The 21,830-nt window shown below is 42.3% G+C and overlaps 1 protein-coding gene across 3 annotated transcripts in view; it reads left to right on the top strand.

Annotated features, from left to right (window-relative positions):
* The window catches only part of SAMD8 (sterile alpha motif domain containing 8), a 53,720-nt gene that overhangs the window by 15,139 nt on the left and 16,751 nt on the right, over window positions 1–21,830 (top strand). For 2 of the 3 annotated variants that reach the window (XM_084794988.1, XM_084794990.1), the window contains exon 2: window positions 16,556–17,148. In XM_084794988.1, the coding sequence (XP_084651114.1) occupies window positions 16,556–17,148 (593 nt within the window). Of the gene's footprint in view, window positions 1–14,174; window positions 14,266–16,555; window positions 17,149–21,830 lie in introns of those variants that run through there. The other variant, XM_084794989.1, reaches the window with a different exon arrangement.

Genomic DNA, 21,830 nt, shown 5'->3' with positions numbered 1-21,830 from the left:
CCTCAAACTCACAGAGATCCTCCTGCCTCTGCCTCCTGAGTGCTGGGATTAAAGGTGTGCGCCTCCAGGCCTGGCTGCAGTGGTGTCTGGAGTCAGGGTCTTGCTGTGAGACAATCCCAACTTCTGCCTCCCAAGGTAGAGGCTTGCAAGCATCTGCCTGCAGGCCACCATGCCTGAAAGCAGTTGTCATTATTGCAATGTGTGTGCTGAGATATTTACATGTAATATCATAATGTCATTAAATGGTTTACCCTTATCTTACATCACTCACTAGATTTATCTATCTACATGTAAAATGCATGTGGAAAAAGTTTGACTCTCACATTTGAATTCTTGCCTGCTAATTTCCAGTAGAATCTCAGTCACTTGAATTACATTTTTCTGATTTTTGTTGTCTCATCTATAAAGTAAAGGTAATCTGCCTCATAAAAGAAACTGTTGAATATTTAAAAACTCAGATAGCCTCAGAATACTGTCTCCAAATTAATAAATGCAGCTGTGCTGTGTTGTCACTATTTTTATTGTATTTCTTTTGTAATCTGTAACTTGGGAGATGCAAGAGTACAAATTATGAAGCAGAGAGGTCCCTTTGAGTGAGCAGGCAAAGATGGCATGGCATTAGTGGTACCGTGAAGAGCCCATGTGCACTGTCTATCTGCAGTTGTTCTGTAGGGCTCTCCTGTCCTTCCTTCCCATCTAACAGAAGGTGTTGAGGTACCCAGATACTTGGATGGTTTTGTCATTTGAACACTGAAGTTAAACTCCCAAGACCTACCATAATGAATCCAGTGCTTCTTGTTCTCCATCATACTATTTTCCCTGGCATAAAAGATAGGCTGAGGGCTGGAGAGATGGCTCAGTGGTTAAGAGCACTGGCTGCTCTTCCAGAGGTCCTGAGTTCAATTCCCAGCAACCACATGGTGGCTCACAACCATCTCTAGTGTGATGCCTTTTTCTGGCTTGCAGGCATATATGCAGGCAGAGCACTGTATACACAATAAATAAATAAATCTTAAAAAGAAAAAGACAGGCGGTAAAGGACAGTACTAAATATTAGTAAGGATGTATAGATTTTTAGAGATAAGTATAGCACCAGTTCTCAACCGGTGACCCCCTTGGGATCTCAGATATCCTGTATATCAAATATTTACATTACAACTCATAGCAGTAGGAAAATTACAGTTATGAGGTAGCAACAAAAATAATTTTATGCCAGATATGGTGGCGCATGCCTTTAATCCCAACACTAGGAAAGCAGAGGCAGGTGGATTGCTGTGAATTTGAGGCCAGCCTGCTCTACAAAGTGAGTCCAGGACAGCCAAAGCTACACAGAGAAACAGTGTCTCTCGAACCTCCTATAATAATAATAATAATAATAATAATAATAATAATAATAATAATAATAATAATAAATTATTAGGTATAATAATAATAACAATAACTAATTTGTTGTTGTTGTTTTACTATTGGTGTGGTCACCACAACATGAGGAACTGTATTAAAGGGTCACATCATTAGGAAAGTTGAAAACTAATGAATTTTATGGTTGCTTTTTGTTTGTTTTTTAGCATTACTATGGTTTTATTTTTATTATTATACCTATAATTATCATATATATTAATTACAGGCAAATTTGGTCTGTGTCTTTGTAAGTGTATGTCACCTGTGTGCTGGTCCCCTTGGAATCAGAGAGAGCTTTGTTGAGCTGGAGTTGCAGGTGGTTGTGAGCCTCCCAGTGTGGGTGTTGGGAAGTGACCTCAGGTCCTGTACAAGAGCAGTCCTTGCTCTCAACCACCAGCCGTTCCTTCAGCCCCTGCAGTAGTCATTCTCACATGGTGGGTTGGCTTGTAAGTCTCCCTTGGTTTGATCTACTCTAGGTTGCTAAGAACATCCAGTATTGAATCTGTGAGTCTGACTACCAGGTTGTGATGGAGTCCTGTGAGTTTACCAAATATGTGACCCTGGCTGGGGTCACCGGGAGTTGGATATTCTAATTTTTGAAAACTAAAAACAGTCTTGGTATATGGTTCATCTGTCTCAGCTTCTGAAGTACTGAAATCACGAGCGTTGTTCACAGAGAGCTGTCTGCTTCTCTGCCTTCTGCTGCGGCTAGCTGTGTAATATATTTCATATTTTTTGGTAGAGAACTATTTGAGATGAGAAAGAAAAGGAGGAGAAAGGAAGGAGGGAGGGAGGGTTTTCACCATGTATGTTCCAGAGATTAAACAGGTTTGGTGGAAAGAGCCTTTTTACTCCCAGGCCTGCTAGATACTCTTATTTTGCCTTTCTTCTCTTTATTTTCTTTAATTTGTAATAGGATACATATTTTCTTTATTTTATTTTATTTTATTTTGGAGATAGGGTCTCTCTGTGTGGCCTTGGCTGTCCTGGACTGGCTTTGTAGACCAGGCTGACTTTGAACTCACAGCGATCCACCTGCCTCTGCCTCCCGAGTGCTGGGAGTAAAGGCGTGTCACCACAACATGAGGAACTATATTAAAGGGTCACAGCTTTAGGAGGGTTGAACCACTGCTTTACATTGATACTAAGTCCTGGGTTGGAAACGTTGTTTTTGCAGCTTATTGAAACAAAATATCCCAGATGCAAATACATTTGATGAGAAAGGAGAAAGACATTGCTTAGTTTCTCCTGGATACTGAAAGGACTTTACTTAGCTTTGAACCCGCATCATATATGGACCTAGTTTTAAAAACCAGAGGTCCAAAGGGCTTATGTGGCGTCGCTGAGATGGCATGGTGGGTAAATGTGCTTGTCTCTGAGCCCGGTGACTGCAGTTCATACTCAGGATTCCGCAAGTTGTCCTCTGACCTCTATGTGAGTGCCATGACACTTATGTGCAGGGGTAGGGAGGAGTACTTGTGCGCGCGCACTCTCTTGCTCTCTCTCTCTCTCTCTCTCTCTCTCTCTCTCTCTCTCTCTCTCTCTCTCTCTCACACACACACACACACACACACACACACACACACACACACACACATTCAACCATAGTATACTTGCATGGATAGAAATAACTTTAAAATTTGAGCTAGGACTACCTTCTAGCATTTGATGGGGACTGGCCTGTAGAGGAATGCTACCTTTGTCACAGAAAGTTGGTATTAGAACAGCATGGAACTATTGAGTTTTTAAACAAACAAACACAAAACAAAACACCATCCTAGCAGTGGAAAACAGTTCAATTAGAGAATGGGGAAAAGCCTTAGTTATTTTTCTGTCGCTGTAATAAGACCCATGACCAAGGCAGCTTGTAGAAGCAAGAGTTTATTGAGAATTTGCAGTTTCAGAGGATGAGTCATGACCACCATTGCTGGGAGCATGGTAGCAGGTAGGCAGGCAGTGGGCAGGCACGAAGGCAGTGGGCAAGCAGGCAGGCATGACAAGCAGGCAGGCAGGTACGGCAGGCATGAAGGCAGAGCGCTGGGAGCTCACAAGCTTATCCTTAAGTAGGAAACCGAGAGAAAGCGCTAACCTCAAAGCCCACCCGAGGGGACATGGTCTCCAACAAGGCCACACCCAATCCTTCCCAAGTGGGAAGCCAAGTATTTAAATATAACATATGAGCCTTTGGGGCCATTCTCATCAGATGACCACACTTTACCCCCCCCCCCCCACACACACACTTCCTCCCTTTCCCCAAGACAGGCTTTCTCTGTGTAGCCCTGACTGTCCTGGAATACACTCTGTGTACCAGGCTGGCCTAGAACTCAGAGATATACCTGTCTCTGTCTCACAAGTGCTGGCATTAAAGGTGTGCACCCCCACCAACCAGCCTGCCACAGCTCTTAAACAGGCATTTCTCCAAAGCAGAGAGACAAAAGATAGACTACAGAGTCAGTGATGAAAGAGGACCTCTACTGATATGAAGAACACCAGCTTTAACTCAGCTTTGTTCTAAGCTGTTCTCATCACAGACAGTAGAACTCAAGCCCGGTGTGGTGGCTTGTCTGTACTTCCGGCACAGTTAGGCAGAAGGATGTCAGATTACAGGCCACCCTAGACTATACAGTATGACCTTGCCTCAACAACGTTACAGAAAAAATTTAAAAGTTTATCTGTTTAGTTGTATAAAGTGGTGAATACCTATGACCCTAGCATTTGGTGGCAAGAGCATTCTAGGCCATCCTTGGCTACGTAGTGGCTTAAAGGAGATCCTGTCTCAAAAACAAATTATACCCATTTTGAGTTCTATGAATAATTTAGATAAGAATGATGTTCACAAAACCCTGCCTTCAGTTTAGACTGAAATGAAATTACCTGTAAAAAAACCAAAAACCAAAAATCAGACTAAAATTAGGTTTATTTTAACCTTTTTATTTTTCATTTCACAAAGATAGATTGGGAATTTACATGGTGGATGGATGGACACACACATGCACGCGCACGCGCGCACACACACACACACACACACACACACACACACACACACACACACACAACATTCCAGAGGGTAGGGAAATGGCTCTACAAGTAAAGAGTGCTTGCTCCATATGTGTGGAGGACCTGAGTTCAGACTGGGTGGAAGGCACCTGTAACCCCAGCTTTACACTGTTAGGAGCAGAGACAGGATGGATTACTGGGGCTTGCTGGCCATCAGCTTAGCACCAGGCTTAGTGAGAAACTTCTGTCTCAAAGGAATAAAATGAAAAGTGATAGAGCAGGCACCAGTGTTACTGTCTGGCCTCTGCACCCCGCGCAATCAATCAATTATATTGTAGAGACATATTTTATTATATATATATTATAGAAAATATATTGAACTCAAGGGGAACATATTGGTACTCACTAGTAATCCTCACGTTGGAGATCACCCTGGGCTACAAGTGAGGCCTTTGCCTCAAATAACTCACCATGCTAGGGACTGAGTGCCTATTGTTAGGCCATTGAAATCTCTAGTTAGCAGGAACCAGACTAATCTGATGAAGAAAAAAGAGAGTAAGCTAGCTGCTGTGATCAGAATGTCTTAAGTGCATCACCAGGAGCCACACAAAAGATAAATGTTATTTGTCTCATGTTACACAGACGTCAGCTGCTTTCATTATCTATTACCTGTAACTTGGATTGAAGTTTAACTAAGATGAAGGGGACTGGTTTTGTGTCTTGATAAGGCAGGATTAACTTTTGATGCTTCAGGGCTTCCTTAGTTGCTCACGACTGCAGAATGTACTTTTAGTTTTCACCTCAAATTGAAATGCTTGGGGAAGGTGGGTGGCACGCTTTTAATCCCAGCACTCTAGGCAGAGGCAGACTGATCTCTGTGAGTTCGAAGCCAGCCTGGTCTACAGAGAGTTCCAGGAGAGCCAGTGCTATACAGAGAAAGAAACCCTGTCTCGAAAAGCAAAAAATAAAAAACCAAAAAACATTTTAGATTTATCTTAAGGGTATATATCTTAGAGATACAACCCTTGGCAAGCATACATGAGGCTTGGATTTAGGGCCCAGCAGTGTCAAAACAAAAACACTTTTGGGAAAGGAACAAGTACCAAACTTTACATGCAGTGCTTTACATGAGGCTCAAGCTGGGCATGTGATCCCAGCACTGTGGGAGGCAAAGGTAGAAGGAAGGATCACAGTAAGTGTGCACAGCAAATGCCAGCCAGGGCCACAGTGAGACATGGTAGCAAAAACAAACAAACAAACAAACAAACAAGTGAATCAGGATGTAATGACATAACTGAGTTAGTATTTAGATAACATCTTGGATCTTTACTGTTTACTCTATTTATAGAAATCTGACCTATGTAATGTGCTGATAGTAATAACATTGTGAACAACTGTTAACAACGAGGAACGGGACAGTGAGTAATGCACTGTAGCGTCACCAGGTTTCATAACTCTAAACACCACTCATGTTATGCTAAGGTTTTCTTTAAATAAATTTTATTTATTTATTAATTTAGTTTTTTTGAGACAGGGTTTCTCTGTGTAGCCTTGGCTGTCCTGGATTCGCCCTGTAGACCAGGCTGGCCCCAAACTCACAGTGATCCACCTGCCTCTGCCTCCCGAATGCTAGGTAAGTAAATTTTATATGTGAGAGAAAATATAACTTAGTTTTTTGTTTGTTTGGTTGATTGGTTTTCTGAGACAAGGTTTCTCTATGTAGCCTTGGCTATCCTGGACTCACTTTGTAGACCAGGCTGGCCTCGATCTCACAGTGATCCGCCTGCCTTTGCCTCCCGAGTGCTGGGATTAAAGGCATGCGCCACCACACCCGGCATAACTTAGTTTGTATGTTGTAATTTTATAGTTTTAAAATGCTCGTTGACCCTACCCAGATCTAGCCAATGGACAGAACACTCTCCACAGTAGAGTGGAGAGTGGGATATTACTTTCTTACATACTCTGGTGCCTCACCTTCGACCATGTCCCCTGGAGGGGGAGACCTGGTGGCACTCAGAGGAAGGACAGCAGGTTACCAAGAAGAGACTTGATACCCTATGAACATATACAGGGGGAGGTAATCCCCCTCAGGAACTGTCATAGGGGAGGGGAATAAGGGGAAAATGGGAGGGAGGGAAGAATGGGAGGATACAAGGGATGGGATAACCATTGAGATGTAACAAGAATAAATTAATAAAGGAGAAAAAAAATGCTTGTTGAGCCGGGCGTGGTGACACATACCTTTAATCCCAGCACTTGGAAGGCAGAGGCAGTCGGATCTCTGGTCTACAGCCTGGTCTACAAAGTGAGTCCAGGACAGCCAGGGCTACAAGAGAAACCCTGTCTCGAAAAACCAAATAAACAAAAAGGTGTTATTTGAATATGTATCACTTATGTATATGCAAATACATGCACATACTGTTCTTGAGATGGGATCTCTCACTGAACTTGGGAATGTGGAGTTTACTAACTTGTGTGGGCTGCCTGCCCTGTGAGCTCTAGAAGTCCACCTGTGTGTGCCTCCCCGACACTGGGGTACAAATACATTGCTACACTCTTTTCCACCCTCCTACTCCAGACATCTCAAGTGGTTCTTACATGGCTGCTGGGGATCCAGTTCAAGTGCTCGTGTTGCCTGGCAAGCACTTTACCAACTGAGCCAGCTCTGTACTTGATTGTGCATGTTGCACTTACATGTAACAGCCTTGCTAACCTGGCTTTAGGTCTTTAGAAACGTTTGGGATTTTTTTGATTGTTGGTTTTGTTATTGTTCCTTTGAGACATGGTCTCACAGTGTAGCCCTGACTGGCCTGAAGCTTATATAGGTGAGGCTAGCCTGGACCTCACAGAGATCTGCCTGCTGCTGTAGGTACAAGGTTATTGTATAATTAAAATTTTGATTTCTATATGGCACTCGTGTGCACGTGCATACACACACAGTGTCTGGTTGCAATTCCTGTTCTGAGGATCTCTTATTATCTCAATGTTGTTTAAACACTGCTCCCCAATTGTCTCCCTGATATGCCAATAAAGCAACTTACAGCCAATCACTGAGCAGGGGAGAAAATGGGGCTGGACTTCTGGCCAGCCAAGGAAGGAGGAGTTAGAAGAGGAAGTAGGGGATTCAGCAGGAAATTTAGCCACAAGCTGAGGTGCAGGAGAGATGAAGTTTCAGCTGGAGTAAAGGAAGAACTAAAAAGCAAGTAACTTGGTGATTTTGGCAAAGATAGAGTCAAGATAACATAGAGAGATAAGAACAGACTTAAACTGCTTAAGATTGTGTTGTAAAGCTTTATAAACAAATATAAAAGAGTCTCAATTATTAGTTTAATAGGCTGGTTAAGAAATAAACTAAGGCTGGGCATGGTGGTGCACACCTTTAATCCCAGCACTCCACAGGCCTATCAATGTGAGTCTGAGGCCAGCCTGGTATACAAAGCAAATGCAGGACTACAAGAGAAACCCTGCCTTGAAAAACAAACAAAAAAAATTAGAAAGAAAGAAAGAAAGAAAGAAAGAAAGAAAGAAACTAAGAGAAACAAACACAGTTTTATAAAAATAGCCTTTAACAGCCTACCTCTGCCTCCCAGGTGCTGGGATTATAGGCATGTACTGCCACGCCTGGCCAATTCTAGAAACCTGATGGTTAACATTGTTTCCCAAAAAAAGTTTATGTGTGTATGTTTGTTTTTAGGGCCTCCTCCATACGAGCACACACTCTACCACTGAGCTATGCACACTCTCAGTCTCAAACATTATGGACACTTCTTGAATGTGTGTGTCATTTTAATACAGAAACCATGTTAATCTTTGTATTCCAGTTTTGGTGTATATGCTACCAAAGCACCTTTGGGTCTTCTGAATGAGAGGTCAAATTATCTGCACATCTTTTTGTTATCGCTGCATTTGCAAAAGCCTAGATGTTTTCTAGAAGCATCAAGAATCATCTTTATTCCAGGTATTAGGAAGAAGGCTTTCCTCATGAAATCAGGAACTAGCAGCTTCTTCAAAGATGCCTTTTATCAAGTTATGAGATTTATTTCAATTTTTAGTTTGAGTTTTTACAGCCAAGAACAATTGATGAATTTTGTTAAATGCTTTTCTTCATATTTTGATGTGGTTTTGTGGTTTTGTTCTCTTAGCTTGTTAATATGGGGTGTTGGTTATTTTCATTTTCAGATATTTAAAGTCAGCTTGGCATTGTTGGAATAAATGCCACTTGGTTTTAATTTTATGTCCTTAAATTTGTTTTGAGTTACTATATCTCTGTGCATGAGGTCTGACAGTTCATGGTTTTAGTTTCTTGTTATCGCTTTGATATTGTTACCAAGAATGAATTCAGAAATATCCTTACCTCGAAGGGCTCGTAGAGAATTGTAATTGTTTTTTTTTGGGGGGGGGGTAGGTTTTTCGAGACAGGGTTTCTCTGTATAGCCCTAGCTGTCCTGGACTCACTTTGTAGACGCGACTGGCCTCAAACTCAGAGAGATCTGCTTGCCTCTGCCTCCCAAGTGCTGGGATTAAAGGCGTGCGCCACCACCATCCAGCAGAATTCATTGTTTTTTCAAGACAGAGTTTGCTGTGTACCGCTGGTTGTCCTGGAACTCACTCTGTAGACCAGGCTGGCCTTGAGTTCAGTGCTCTCCCTGCCTTTATCTCCTGCGTGCTGGGATTAAAGGTGGGTACCACCACACCACCACCACCTGGCGTAACTGGACTTTTGGCTAATTGGGTTCTTTATCTCCCTCCCTACACCACCCCATCCCTTCCAAACCTTATCCCCCCCAACACTAGGTAGGTCAGAAAGGAGGATAGAGAGGAAAGGGAACTTTGATCTTGTTAGACGACTCCCTGCTGATTAGAGAGAGGTGTTGAGCTCCTCGGGGCTGATCTTCCAACCAGCAAGCAGCCTAAGCAGCCGCCCTTCTCTTGGGGCTCTGACATTGATTATCCTGTGTAAAAATCTCCAGAACCCCCAATGTAAACCATCTTCAGTTATCAAAATCATGCCCCTGCCGTAGCATGAGACAAATCATAGTCAGCTGCTGTGGACAATCTGAAGCAGCCCCATATCCTACACCTGGGATTAAAACAAAAACGTATTTCCAACATAACTGGGTTTTTGCTTTTTCTTTTTCAAGAGGGCATCAGATCACATTATGAATGGTTGCTGGGAATCAAACTCAGGACCTCTGGAAGGTCAGAGAGTACTCTTAACTGCTGAGCCATCTTTCTAACCCATCGTATTGTTTTTTAATGCTACACTTGATCAGTGAAGCCCTCTGGGCCTGAAATTTTCTTGGTAAGAATGCATTACATACTCAGTTTCTTTAGAGGTTTGAATTTCGTTTTGTTTTGCATTTATCTATGGAGGATTGTAGTGGCACTCATGTGGATAGAGGTTAGCAGACAACTTGACAGTCTGTTCTCTTTCCACATGTGTGTTCGAGGCATCAGACTGAGGTTATCTGGCTTGGTAGCAAATGCATTTATCCACAGAGAGGGCTACTAATTCCTTCTACTTTGGTCTTAAAATTCTCTCTCTCAGGGCTGGAGAGATGGCTCATGGGTTAAGAGCAGTTGCTGCTCTTTCAGAAGTCCTGGGTTCAATTCCCAGCACCCACATGGTGGCTCACAACCATCTATATACTGGGTTGTGATGCCCTCTTCTGGCATGCAGCCTTACATGCAAATAGAGCACTCATATAGATAAAATATGTAAATAAGTAAGTCTTTAAAAAATTCTCTTTCCTATCTTCCTTCTTTGCTTTCTTCCCCCTTCTCCCTGCTTAAAGCAGAGAGTTTTTTTTTTTTTAAGGTTTATTTATTTAATATATGCACAGAAGAAGAGGGAATTAGATTCCATTACAGTTGGTTGTGAGCCACCATATGGGTGCTGGTACTTGAACTCAGGACCTCTGGAAGAGCAGCCAGTGCTTTTAACCACTAAGCCATCTGTCAAGCCCCAGAGTTGGTGTTTTGGTGTTCTTGTTAGATATTTTAATGAAGTTTATAGATGTTAAAGCAGAGGGCTAGGATGAGGTGTCAGGAAGGAAGCAGGATGTGGGTGTAGCTTCTCTGGGAGCCGCTTCACTGCCCTTACAACACTCATGGATGAGATGTTGGTGAATTTGAAGCCATTATCAAAGGGATTTGAAAACAAAACAAAACAAAAACTAAAGGAGATCATAATATGGTTCCTGAATGGCACTGGGCAGGATTCTAATTGATAAGGTAAAAGTCTAGATCATGAGATACCTTCACTGTAAACAAAACTAATAGTCTTGTTTGAGATTTTCTTCACAAAATATCTAAGAAAAAGAATGAGGCTTCACCCTGGGTAAGACATATTTAGGCTTTATGCCTGGTCATCTATGACTTTAACATAAAACGTCTGTTTGTGAAAGGAATATCTCAATGCCCTTATCTTTTTTTATTTTGTTTTGTTTTTTGTTTTTGTTTTTTGAGACAGGGTTTCTCTGTGTTTCCTTGGCCATCCTAGACTGATTTTGTAGGTGAGGCTGGCCTCAAACTCACAGAGACCCGCCTGCCTCTGCCTGCCTCCCATGTGCTGGGATTACAGGCGTGGTAGCTACCACACCCAGCTCTATACGGCTAGCTTTTACAGCAAATATTAATTGTTGCTTCTCAGTGAGCAGGAGGCTTCAATTGGAGTGAAGGAGTTTTCTTCCCATATAATTTTTGCTCTCTTTCTGTCCTGCCCCATTCCTTCCTGTTTTAGACAGGATCTCACTGTGTAGCTCTGCCTGTCCTGGAGCTCACTGTGCAGTGAGGCTGACCTTGCTCCTGTCTCCTGCATTGGGGTTAAGCCATGCCCAGCTGATCCTTATGAAGTTTGTTTTCTGTAATCTCTTCCATGCTTAGTAGGAACATGGGCCCTACTTGCCAAGTCTCAACGTGTCTGCTCCAAGGAGACATGAGAAGGGCCGTGCTCACAGGTTGGAGGGAGCTGTCATTTGAAGGGAATCCCCAGTGCTTGGGGGACGTGGATGAGAAAGTCATGTATAGAGAGTTGGGGAGGCTCAGCTTCACAGTGTCACTACCGCAGCCCAAGGACTCCCCCAAATCATTTAGGGATTAGTGCTGTCTATGCAGAAAGGATCTGAGACGAGCCCCTTTGAAGCAGAGCTAGGCTTCTAAGGTTTATTTTATTTCATTTTATGTGTGCACGCATATGTGTGTGTCTGCCTCGGGTATGTGCACATGAGTTCAGGTGCTGGTACCAGCAAAGCATCAGATCCCCTGGAGCTGGAGCTACAGGCAGTGTGAGCCACCCAACGTGGGATCTAGGTCCTGTATAGGAGCATTAGGTACCTTTTACTACTGAGCACTCTCTCCAGCCTCCACAGTCGGGAATTCATCTCTAAAACACTTATTATGTGTGTATGGTTGTTGGTCTGCATGTGTGTCTGCGCACCATGTGTGTGTCTGATGCTAATGGAAGCCAGAAGATGACAGATTCCCCACTGCCTTGAGTTACCAATGATTGTGAGCCACCATCTGAGTGCTGAGACTCAAACCTGAGTCCTCTGGTGGAGCTGCAAGTGTTCCTTCCTAACTGTGGAGCCATCTCTTCAGTCTTAAGAGTTGGAGGATTTTATAACCTAATTTTCTCTTTTTCTAGTTCCTGAGGGGGAAAGGCATGGCCTCACTATACAGCTGGGGTTCACCTGAACTTACTTCGTAGCCCATACTAGCTATTCTAGACTTTGTGCTGGGTGATAGGCATGTTCCAACATGCCTGTGTTCTATTTAACATGCTTACATGTATAATACAGTTGTCATAATTATACACTATTTTTAACCTTCTAATTCTGCTATCGCTGACCATTCTGGTCAATTTCTATTGTTTTTTATTTTGTGGATTATAATGTTTTGCTTCTAGACTCTAGATACCTTTATATTCTTACAAATCCTATAAATATTTCTGAAGTTGCGAGATGCATTTAAGATTTGTAAAGCTAGGCCAGAGAAACTTGTAGCCTAGGGTATTTTTTTCATTAGCCACAAAATGACATTTGGGGGCCAAACAATCCTTTTGTTTGCAAGAGAGGATTCCAGTATACCATAGTTTTCTGCTGTTTGTTTTTTGTTGTTGTTGTTGTTTTGTTTTGTTTGGTTGGTTGGTTTTTTTGTTTTGTTTTGTTTTGGAGGCAGGGTTTCTCTATGTAGTTCTGGCTGGTCTGGAACTTGGTATATAGACCAGGCTGTCCTTGAGCTCAAAGAGATACACTTGCCTCTGTCTTTTGTCTGAATGCTGGGAGTAAAGGCATGTGTAACCATCATTCCTGGTAGATTTTTATTTTTATTTTTATTTTTATTTTTTGAGAGAGGATGTCTTAGGGCCATCATTCCTGTGATGAAACACTGTGACCAAAGCAACTTGGGGAAGAAAGGATTCATTTGGCTTACACTTGCTCATCATTGTTCATGACTGAAGGAAGTTAGGACAGGATCCTGGAGGCAGGAGCCGATGCAGAGGCCATGGAGGATGCCGCTTACTGGCTTGCTCTAATAGCCTGCTTTCTTATAGAACCCAGAACCACCAGCCCAAGGATGGCCCCACCCACACTGGGCTGGACCCTTCTCCATCAATCACTGATTAAGAAAATGCTCTCCAGGCTTCCCCACAGCCCAGTCTTATGGAAGCTTGTCTCTGTTCGGGCTCCCTCCTTTCAGAGGACTCTTGCCTGTGTCAAGTTAGATAAAATACGCAGCACAGAGTGTCTCACTGTCCTGGCAGCGTTGTAGGATTTTTATAAACGTCCCTGGTGTCTACTTCCTACATGCTAGTAACCCTCTCCTCAAGTGGTGACAACAAAGAATGCATCCACAGACTGCTAAGTGTCACTGGGAAGTGAGGAGCTAAAGCCTTGGTTGAGAACTATGACTTTAGGTTTAGTTTAGCCTCACTGGTATTGTTGTGTGTTGTCCTAAGGCCTCGGGTGTTGGGAATGGCTGCTCAGCCTGACTGGGATAGGCTTTTGCTTGTCTATGTGTGAATATTAATAAAAACCCTTTGGACGGTCTGTTTTCTGCCTTAACATATGCATGTTCTGTGGATCTCTGCAATTCTCCGTCTTTGTGTCTCTGTAGTATACAGCCACCTTGATCAGTTCAGCTCAGCATGTCTACCAGGCCTCAACACACCAGTGTTTCTCATCTATTGCCTCTCCGGTTGGGGCTGGCTGATGTCCAACATTTTGAATTTTTTTCATATATTTTATTTATCATTTGATTAGTTCAAATCAGAGAGTAAAATTTGTTCTCTTTTTGTATCTTGGCCAGAAGTAGCAGTCCTACTAATAAGTGATGTGAATCAATTATAGTTTAAATAGAAAGCATTCTCGAACATTTATTGACTAAAATTCATTTTATTGATTTGTATAAAACCAGTATCTGACGTGTTCTTTGTTCAAAGTCTTCTGTCTCCTGAAATTCCTGTGGTGTACAGCATGACTATTAAATGGACCCCTAAAGCTTAATATTATTTTTAATATTCCTCTTTAATATAAGTTCTCACAGTTGGAGCTAAGTAGTAGTTACCGTGGCCCTGTAACTATTATATGGTAGCACACAATTAAAGGACATGCATTAACCTGATGAGGCAGAGCAGTGCAGTGTGTCGTGCTTTTAGGGCATTCCCACAGCAAGCTCAAAGGCTCCTATGTTGTAACTCGAATTATCTAGTAGCTAAAGCATGGGCATCAAAGCCAGCTAGCTTGATTGAAGTTAATATGGGGAAGAAACATGAGAGAAGAGAAAATCATTTTGCTCAGAGTATGAGATGAAACTGTGCTAAGGAGTAATGCTCCAAGGATGGGAGTGACCTGGAAGCTGCTGGTGGTAAGCCACGGGAGAAGGGGGAGGCAGCGGAGTAGACGTAACGTGGAGCTGTTTCACTTGGGGGTGAGGCTTGCTGCTTGGTAAGTGCTGCTGAATTGACAGCACATCTAGTTAGGTATGCGAGTATGCCGCTGTAGTCAGCATGCCTGGGGGAAAGAAGCTGCAGCAGGAAGGGGAAACCATCTAGCAATGGATGTAAACTCAAACATGGCAAAACCGTAGTTGAATGGAATTTTACATATGCTGTGTGTGACTTTGCACAGACCTAAAGTTCAAACTCCCTGTAGATGGGTATGGTATTACTTTTCTAGGACTGGGGAAAAAATGTGGGTTCATAATGAAATACACTTCAAGGTTCCAAAAAGGAGGATTGCTTTTTTAGTGTCAAGACAAAGTACTTAATGGTGGACATTTTCATCTTTGGGTGAATTCCATCATGTCTGTTTCTTACTTCTTGAGTACTTTTGATGATATGAGTGAGCTTTTTAGTTAGAATGTCTGCTTTTGTTCAGCGATGATGTCTTGAGTGGGTAGGGAAGACTGTAACCTCACCTGCCTTTTACTTTCCTTTACGTAAAGAAGCCAAGATGTTTTTCTTACCCCAGAATGTGTGCTCTAGAGCTGCATTAAATGTTAAATCAGGAGATCAGGGTCATCTGAGTGAAGGAGAGGAAGACGATGTTGCACTGGTTGTGTGGAGAACCTTTGTCCTGAAGGACACTCATTTGTAAGAGTGTTTTGTTTTGCTTTTTAAATAAGCCCTTTTAAACATATAGTTTAATGAATGTTCACAAAAGAAACATAACTCATATCTACCTAGAATATTACTAAAGCTTTTTAAAAGCTAGATACTTATTGTATATTGTGGGTTAAAAAAAAAAAAATACCAGCCGGACGTGGTGGGGCACGCCTGTAATCCCAGCACTTGGGAGGCAGAGGCGATCACAGTGAGTTCGAGGCCAACAAAGAGTTCGAGGTCTACAAACTGACTCCAGGACAGCCAAGGCTAACACAGAGAGACCTTGTCTCGAAAAAACAAAAACAAAAACAAAAAACCCCAAAAACTTGTCTTGTTTTTAAACATTACTCAGAAGGAAGTATGGGGAGCTATTTGAAATCCTGCAAACCCACCAGCTTTAATAGTTACAGAAGTAGACCCATGAGAAGTAGCTCTTTGTTACCTTTTCCCGTGTAGGCTTTATGTCCCATGTATGTGATACATTTTAAAAATTAAAATGGGCCCTGGCTTTACAAAAGAAAAAGAACATATAAATAGCTGAGTAAGATCAAAATAGCAAAAATTACCAGTACTTTTAAAAACTGCATTTTAAGTAGCCTTTTATGACTATAATCTGAGTTGTTTCACATTTATGAGTATATTGACATGACAGTTGCCTTTTAAAACTTTGACCACTAACTCTGAGAAGGCCCTTGTCAGTTCTGTAGTGGCATTTTAAGGGTTAGTAAGAGCCAGTGGTGGTGGTGAGGGCATGGAGGCAGCAGCAGCAGCAGCACACTTTTAGTCCCAGCACCCTAGGAGGTAGAGGCAGGAGGATATCTGTGAGCTCACGACCAGCCTGGCCTACTGAGCTAGTTCAAGACAGCTAGAGCTACACAGAGAAACCTTGTCTCGAAAAAACAAAACAAAAAGAACTAAGAGAAACTGAGCTCAAGCTCACAGCTGGTTAAGTCCTTTATATCTGTTGAACAAATCATTTCATTTACAGATAGACAGAACTGTTTTAACTAAAGTTTCCTAGAATTACACTATATATAATTTGTGTGTTCTTTTTTCCTCCTCAAGTGGAGATTTTTTCCCATAAACATGACGGTCTCAGAGGTTTATTTTCCTTATATATCTTTTATAGATTTCATTTTATGAAAAGTATTAAAATGGGATTTTCCCTCCCTTCATTGTTTCAATAGTAATCTTTTAAAGTAATCATGGCTGACATTCTGTGGAAATGCCATTTGTAAAATACCTTTTTGTAAAGTGTTAAAGCTGGGTCTGTAGCTCAGGGTGGATCACTGGCCTTACCCTTTGTGAGCCCTGGTTTAACGGCTGCCCTCTGTAAAGCCAAAACATGTGCCGTCGCCCTCATACAGCCATAGAATGCTGATCTATCAGAACCACACATTACTCATAGCTGTTGTTTCTTTGACTATAGATGCCAGTGGGGCCATATAGGTACTTCATTGGGTTTTGGTGTGTGTAATTGCGTTTGGTCTTTCATGAAGATGTTGGAGTATGTTCAAGTTTTTGTTTTGTTCTCATGTTTTCACTTTACAGGAAGTGGAGGAAGAAATGGCAGGCCCCAGTCAACTCTGCATTCGCCGCTGGACTACCAAGCATGTAGCTGTGTGGCTGAAAGATGAAGGGTTTTTTGAATATGTGGACATTTTATGCAACAAGCACCGACTTGATGGTATAACATTGCTCACCCTGACTGAATATGATCTCCGCTCTCCTCCTCTGGAAATCAAAGTCCTTGGAGACATTAAAAGGTTAATGCTCTCAGTCCGAAAATTGCAGAAAATACATATTGATGTTTTGGAGGAGATGGGCTACAACAGCGACAGTCCTATGAGTCCCATGACCCCATTCATCAGTGCTCTTCAGAGCGCAGACTGGCTCTGTAATGGAGAGCCCACACACGACTGTGATGGACCCATCACTGACTTGAATTCTGATCAGTACCAGTACATGAATGGCAAAAACAAGCATTCTGCTCGGAGATTGGACCCAGAGTACTGGAAGACCATACTGAGCTGTGTGTATGTTTTTATAGTATTCGGGTTCACGTCTTTCATCATGGTTATTGTTCACGAGCGAGTCCCTGACATGCAGACCTATCCACCACTCCCAGATATATTCTTAGACAGGTAAGTTTTGTTTCGAGATGTAGTTTGCAGGGGGTTTCTGGAGTCACAGCCATGGTAATAAGTGAGATGATTACATTGTGATTGTAGCTGCCATATATACTCTGTTTGCCTTGTCTTGTGCCATCAAAAGATGTGCTTTGCCAAGTGTGGTAGCACATACTGTACTCTGGAAACTGAGGTAGGTGGACCACAGGTTTCAAATTCTGCAATATATAAGGGGTGTTACATACGAGGATGTTTGTCATAGTCCTAGCTGACTTTCTTTTGTAAAGATGTTTATTTTATATGAATTGAATTTATTTGCAGTAATACAGATTAATTCAGGGATTGACTCTGGTTTTATTATATATTGAACAAAACTAAGTAAATATATATTAAATAAAAAAATAGTCTATGGTTATGGAAAACAAAGCAAAACAAAAAAGCAGTAAGGTTTACTTCAGTGAGCTTTAAAAATCTGCAACACTACCTTGTTTTCCATGGCTGGTGAGTGAGCCCATGGCCGAGGGCATCTTTGGCACCAAGCCGCATCTGTAGCTATGTTGTGGGGACGTCAAATAGAGTAGTGAGCCTGCCTGCTTAGGTGGCAGGATTCTAGTTAGTGCTAAGCTGCTCACTTCCTACAGTAGACTCAAAGCTATTCTTCCTGTTAAAAAAATGATAGTAATGTATTTTAAATCATCAAGGAAAATAATCTATGACTGTAGTAAACAGACAAGAAATAGTAGGTCAGAAGTGACCTTATCTGTCTGCATCCTTCAGCGTGCGATTGATTGACTCAGGCAAGCTATTGGTAGATGCTAACTTCGATTTGACAGAAAGCCGCTGGACAGCAGCATAGTCACACGATTCAAGTTTCTGCTTCCGTGTTATTTAATTGCAGAGAAAGCAGGTACTTTACAGAGCTGGGACCTGACAAAGATTATCTTTAGCCACGTGGTCAAATCTACCATTACAGTAGCACACACTGACAGTGTCTGCTGGATATAATGTTCAAAGGGCCACCTTGATGTTCTGATAATCTTTTCTTCTTCTTCTTCTTCTTCTTCTTCTTCTTCTTCTTCTTCTTCTTCTTCTCCTTCTTCTCCTTCTTCTTCTTCTTCTCCTTCTTCTTCTTCTCCTTCTTCTTCTTCTTCTTCTTCTTCTTCTTCTTCTTCTTCTTCTTCTTCTTCTTCTTCTTCTTCTTCTTCTTCTTCTTCTTCTTCTTCTTCTTCTTCTTCTTCTTCTTCAAGACAGGGTTTCTCTGTGTAGCCCTAACTGTCCTGGAACGCTCTTTGTAGACCAGGCTGCTCTCAAACTCAGAGATCCGCCTGCCTCTGCCTCCTGAGTGCTGGGATTAAAGGCGAGCGTTACCACGCCCATGAATGTTCTGATAATCTTGCCCCTCAGAATTTTGTTTTTGTTTTTTTTTAATTAATTTGTTCATATTACATCTCAGTGGTTATCCCATTCCTCTCTCCCTCCCATTTTCGCCTTATTCCCCTCCCCTATGACTGTCACAGAGGGGGACTTCCTCCCCCTTTATATGCTCATAGGGTATCAAGTCTCTTCTTGGTATTGTTTTTGTTTTTCAAGACAGGGTTTCTCTGTATAACAGCGCTGGCTGTCCTGGAACTCACCTTGTAGTCCGGGCTGGCCTTGAACTCATGGAGATCTGTCTGCCTCTGCCTCCCAAGTGTTCCAAGTGTTGGGATTAAAGGTGTGCCACCGCCTGGCTTTTTTTTTTTTTTTTTTTTTAGTTTTTTGAGACAGGGTTTCTCTGTGTAACATTTCTGCCTATCTGGAACTTGCTCTGAGTTCAGGCTGGCCTTGAACTCATTGAGATCCACCTCCCTCTGGCTCCCAAGCCCCTCAGAAAATTTGAACATAAATCTGATCACGAGGAAATAGACACACAAAAAGGAGCATTCTGCATGAGATTTGATCTAGATTCTCCGGAACTGTCATTATCATAGTAAACAAAACACAGGAGGAACCATGAGGGAAATTGATCAGATCCTAATCAAGAAAATACAGTTGTAGAGGACGTGTTGGGGAAAGTGGGAAAGTGTGACTGAGTTGTGTATTAGCCAATGACAAAGTCAGCGCTGCAGTTCTCAAGGAGCAGCGATCTGAGTGAAGGATCTGTTTTTAAAGGAGGATTTTATGTTGCAGCACTCCAGAGGCAGAGGCAGAGGCAGAGGCAGAGGCAGAGGCAGGTGGATTGCTGTGAGTTCTAGGCTAGCCTAGGCCAGGACTGCCAGGACTATAAGGGAAACCCTGTCTCGAAAAACGAAAAACAAAACCAATAAATAAATAAAAGTGGATGAGAGGCACATGCAAAGGAAGAAGGGTTATAAGTGTGTGTGTTGGATGAGTGTGTGTGTGTGTTAGGTGAGTGTGGGTGTGTTACTGAAAGGTTTAATGTGGGATAGAGTTAAAACTGCCTCTGGGAAGCAGTAATTAGGCTTAGTTGTAGAAGGAAGTAGAAGCTTTACTTTTATCCGAAATATGCAAAATTATTTAAACGTGTCTGTGTGTGTGTGTATTTGTGTTGCGGGTAGGGTCTCACTATGTAGCCCTGGCTGTCAGAACTTTTTAAATTAATTAATTTCTGTGCATTGATGATCTGCCTGTACGTATGCATATGTGAGGGCTCCAAGTCTCCTGGAACTGGAATTAAAAACAGTTGTGAGCTGCCGTGTGGTTGCTGGGAACTGAACTCAGGACCTGTGGAAGAGCAGCCAGTGTTTGTAACCTCTGAGCCATCTCTCCAGCCCTTGTCCTTGAACTCACAGAGTTTCTCCTTGTAGCTCTGGCTGTCCTGGAACTTGCTCTGTAGACCAGGCTCTCAGAGATTCACCACTTCTTGCCTCCTAGGTACTAGGAACAAATGTGTTGCTACCATGCCTGTCTTATATGTATATTGTTTTTAAAGTTTTTATTTTAAGAGTGTTACAGCACATGCATTTGGGTCTAACAAATCAAACATTTGCTGATAATATATCATAAACTTATTTTTAGATAATTCTTTTGGCACACATACAATTTTACTATTATTAAAGTTGAAAAGGCAAATGTACATAATAATGTTATCTAACTATTTGATACTTGAGGACACTGGACATCTGCGTTTTTCAGAGATAATTTATTTTGTATTTTTGTTTTTCGAGACAGGGTTTCTCTGTGTACGCTTGGCTGCCCTAGACTCTCTTTGTAGATCAGGTTGGCCTCCAACTCACAGCGATCTACCTGCCTCTGCCTCCCAAGTGCTGGGATTACAGTCATGTACCACCACACCTGGCTTAGAGTTAATATTTTTTATTTTTATTTTTTTATAGTTCTCAATTCTGAGAATACCACTTAATATAAATTTGGTATTGAAAATGGCAAGTGTTCAGGACCAGTTAGAAATTGTTGGCAGTGTTAGTCTAACACAGAGTCAAAATTCATGTAACAGTTTTTGTTTGTTTTTTGGAGACAAAGTTTATCTGTGTAGCCCTGGCTGTCCTGGAACTCTCTCTCTGTAGACCAGACTGGCCTTGAACTCAGAGATTTCACTTACCTGCGCCTCCCAAATACTGAGATTAAACGGCCACCTGGCAATAGCAGTGTTTAAAAGAAGCCATCATCATAAAATACATTCCAAGAGTTCGATAGCTTGTTGCTTATATGCTCAGGAATAAGAAATAGAAAAATTGATTACATCTGGTTTGTTTGTTTGTTTGTTTGTTTGTTTGTTTAAGCTTTTTTGAGACAGGGTTTCTCTGTGTAGCCCTGGCTGTCCTGGACTCACTTTATAGACCAGGCTGGCCTCAAACTCACAGAGATCCACCTGCCTCTGCCACCTGAGTGCTGGGATTACAGACTTGGGCCATTGCCCCCGGCTACATCTGTTTCTTATAATTAAAGCATTGCCCTTTTTTCTTTGTTTTGGTGTTGGCTCTGCCCCCCTCCCCAAGACGGTTTCTTTCATGTCTGGCCTGGAACTCAGATCCACCTGCCTCTGCCTCCCGAGTGCTAGGATTAAAGCACTGCTTTTTATCAGAGCAGAGGCCTTGTGTAGTAAAGACAGGGTTCATCACACACAGCAGCCTTTGAAGCTGAGCTGAGGTGTTACAGGCAGCATTCATTGCTGTTGTACAGGGTGATGGTGTGCGGGTTGAAGTGTGTCTTCTGAACCAAAACTGCAGTAAAATTACGTAGTGCAGTGTAAGTAAGGCAGGCACTGCCAGAAACACCTCAGACTCATTGCACGTTGAGCGATAAATTCTCTTCTGGTTGTTCCCATTTGAGAAACCTTTGACAGTAGCCATTCTTTTTTTCTTTTCTTTCCTCCTTGTTTGTTTGTTTGTTTGTTTGCAGGCTCCCTTCCTCATTCAGCCCTGTAACCCACAGTCTCAGAGCTTGAGTGCTGGGCTGGAGAGATGGCTCAGAGGGTGCAGAGTGGGCACAGCTCTTGCAGAGAACCTACGCCCACTCCGGGCAGCTCACAGTTGCTGCCACTCCAACTCCCAGAGATCTGATGCCCTGTTCTACTTTCCTCAGCCACATGAATTCATATACTTACACATGGACATACTTAAAAATAAGATCTATTTGAAAAGAAATTGAGTGCTGTAGTCTGGGAAGGAGGGTTGATTATTTACAGAGAGCTACAACGGGGACTCAGTGACAGCCAGGAGGTTCTGATGGTTTTTGAA

The sequence above is a fragment of the Acomys minous genome (genome assembly GCF_964271855.1).
Source record: "Acomys minous genome assembly, chromosome: 9".
Lineage (NCBI taxonomy): Eukaryota > Metazoa > Chordata > Mammalia > Rodentia > Muridae > Acomys > Acomys minous.
This window is presented reverse-complemented; position numbering and strand designations above follow the sequence as displayed.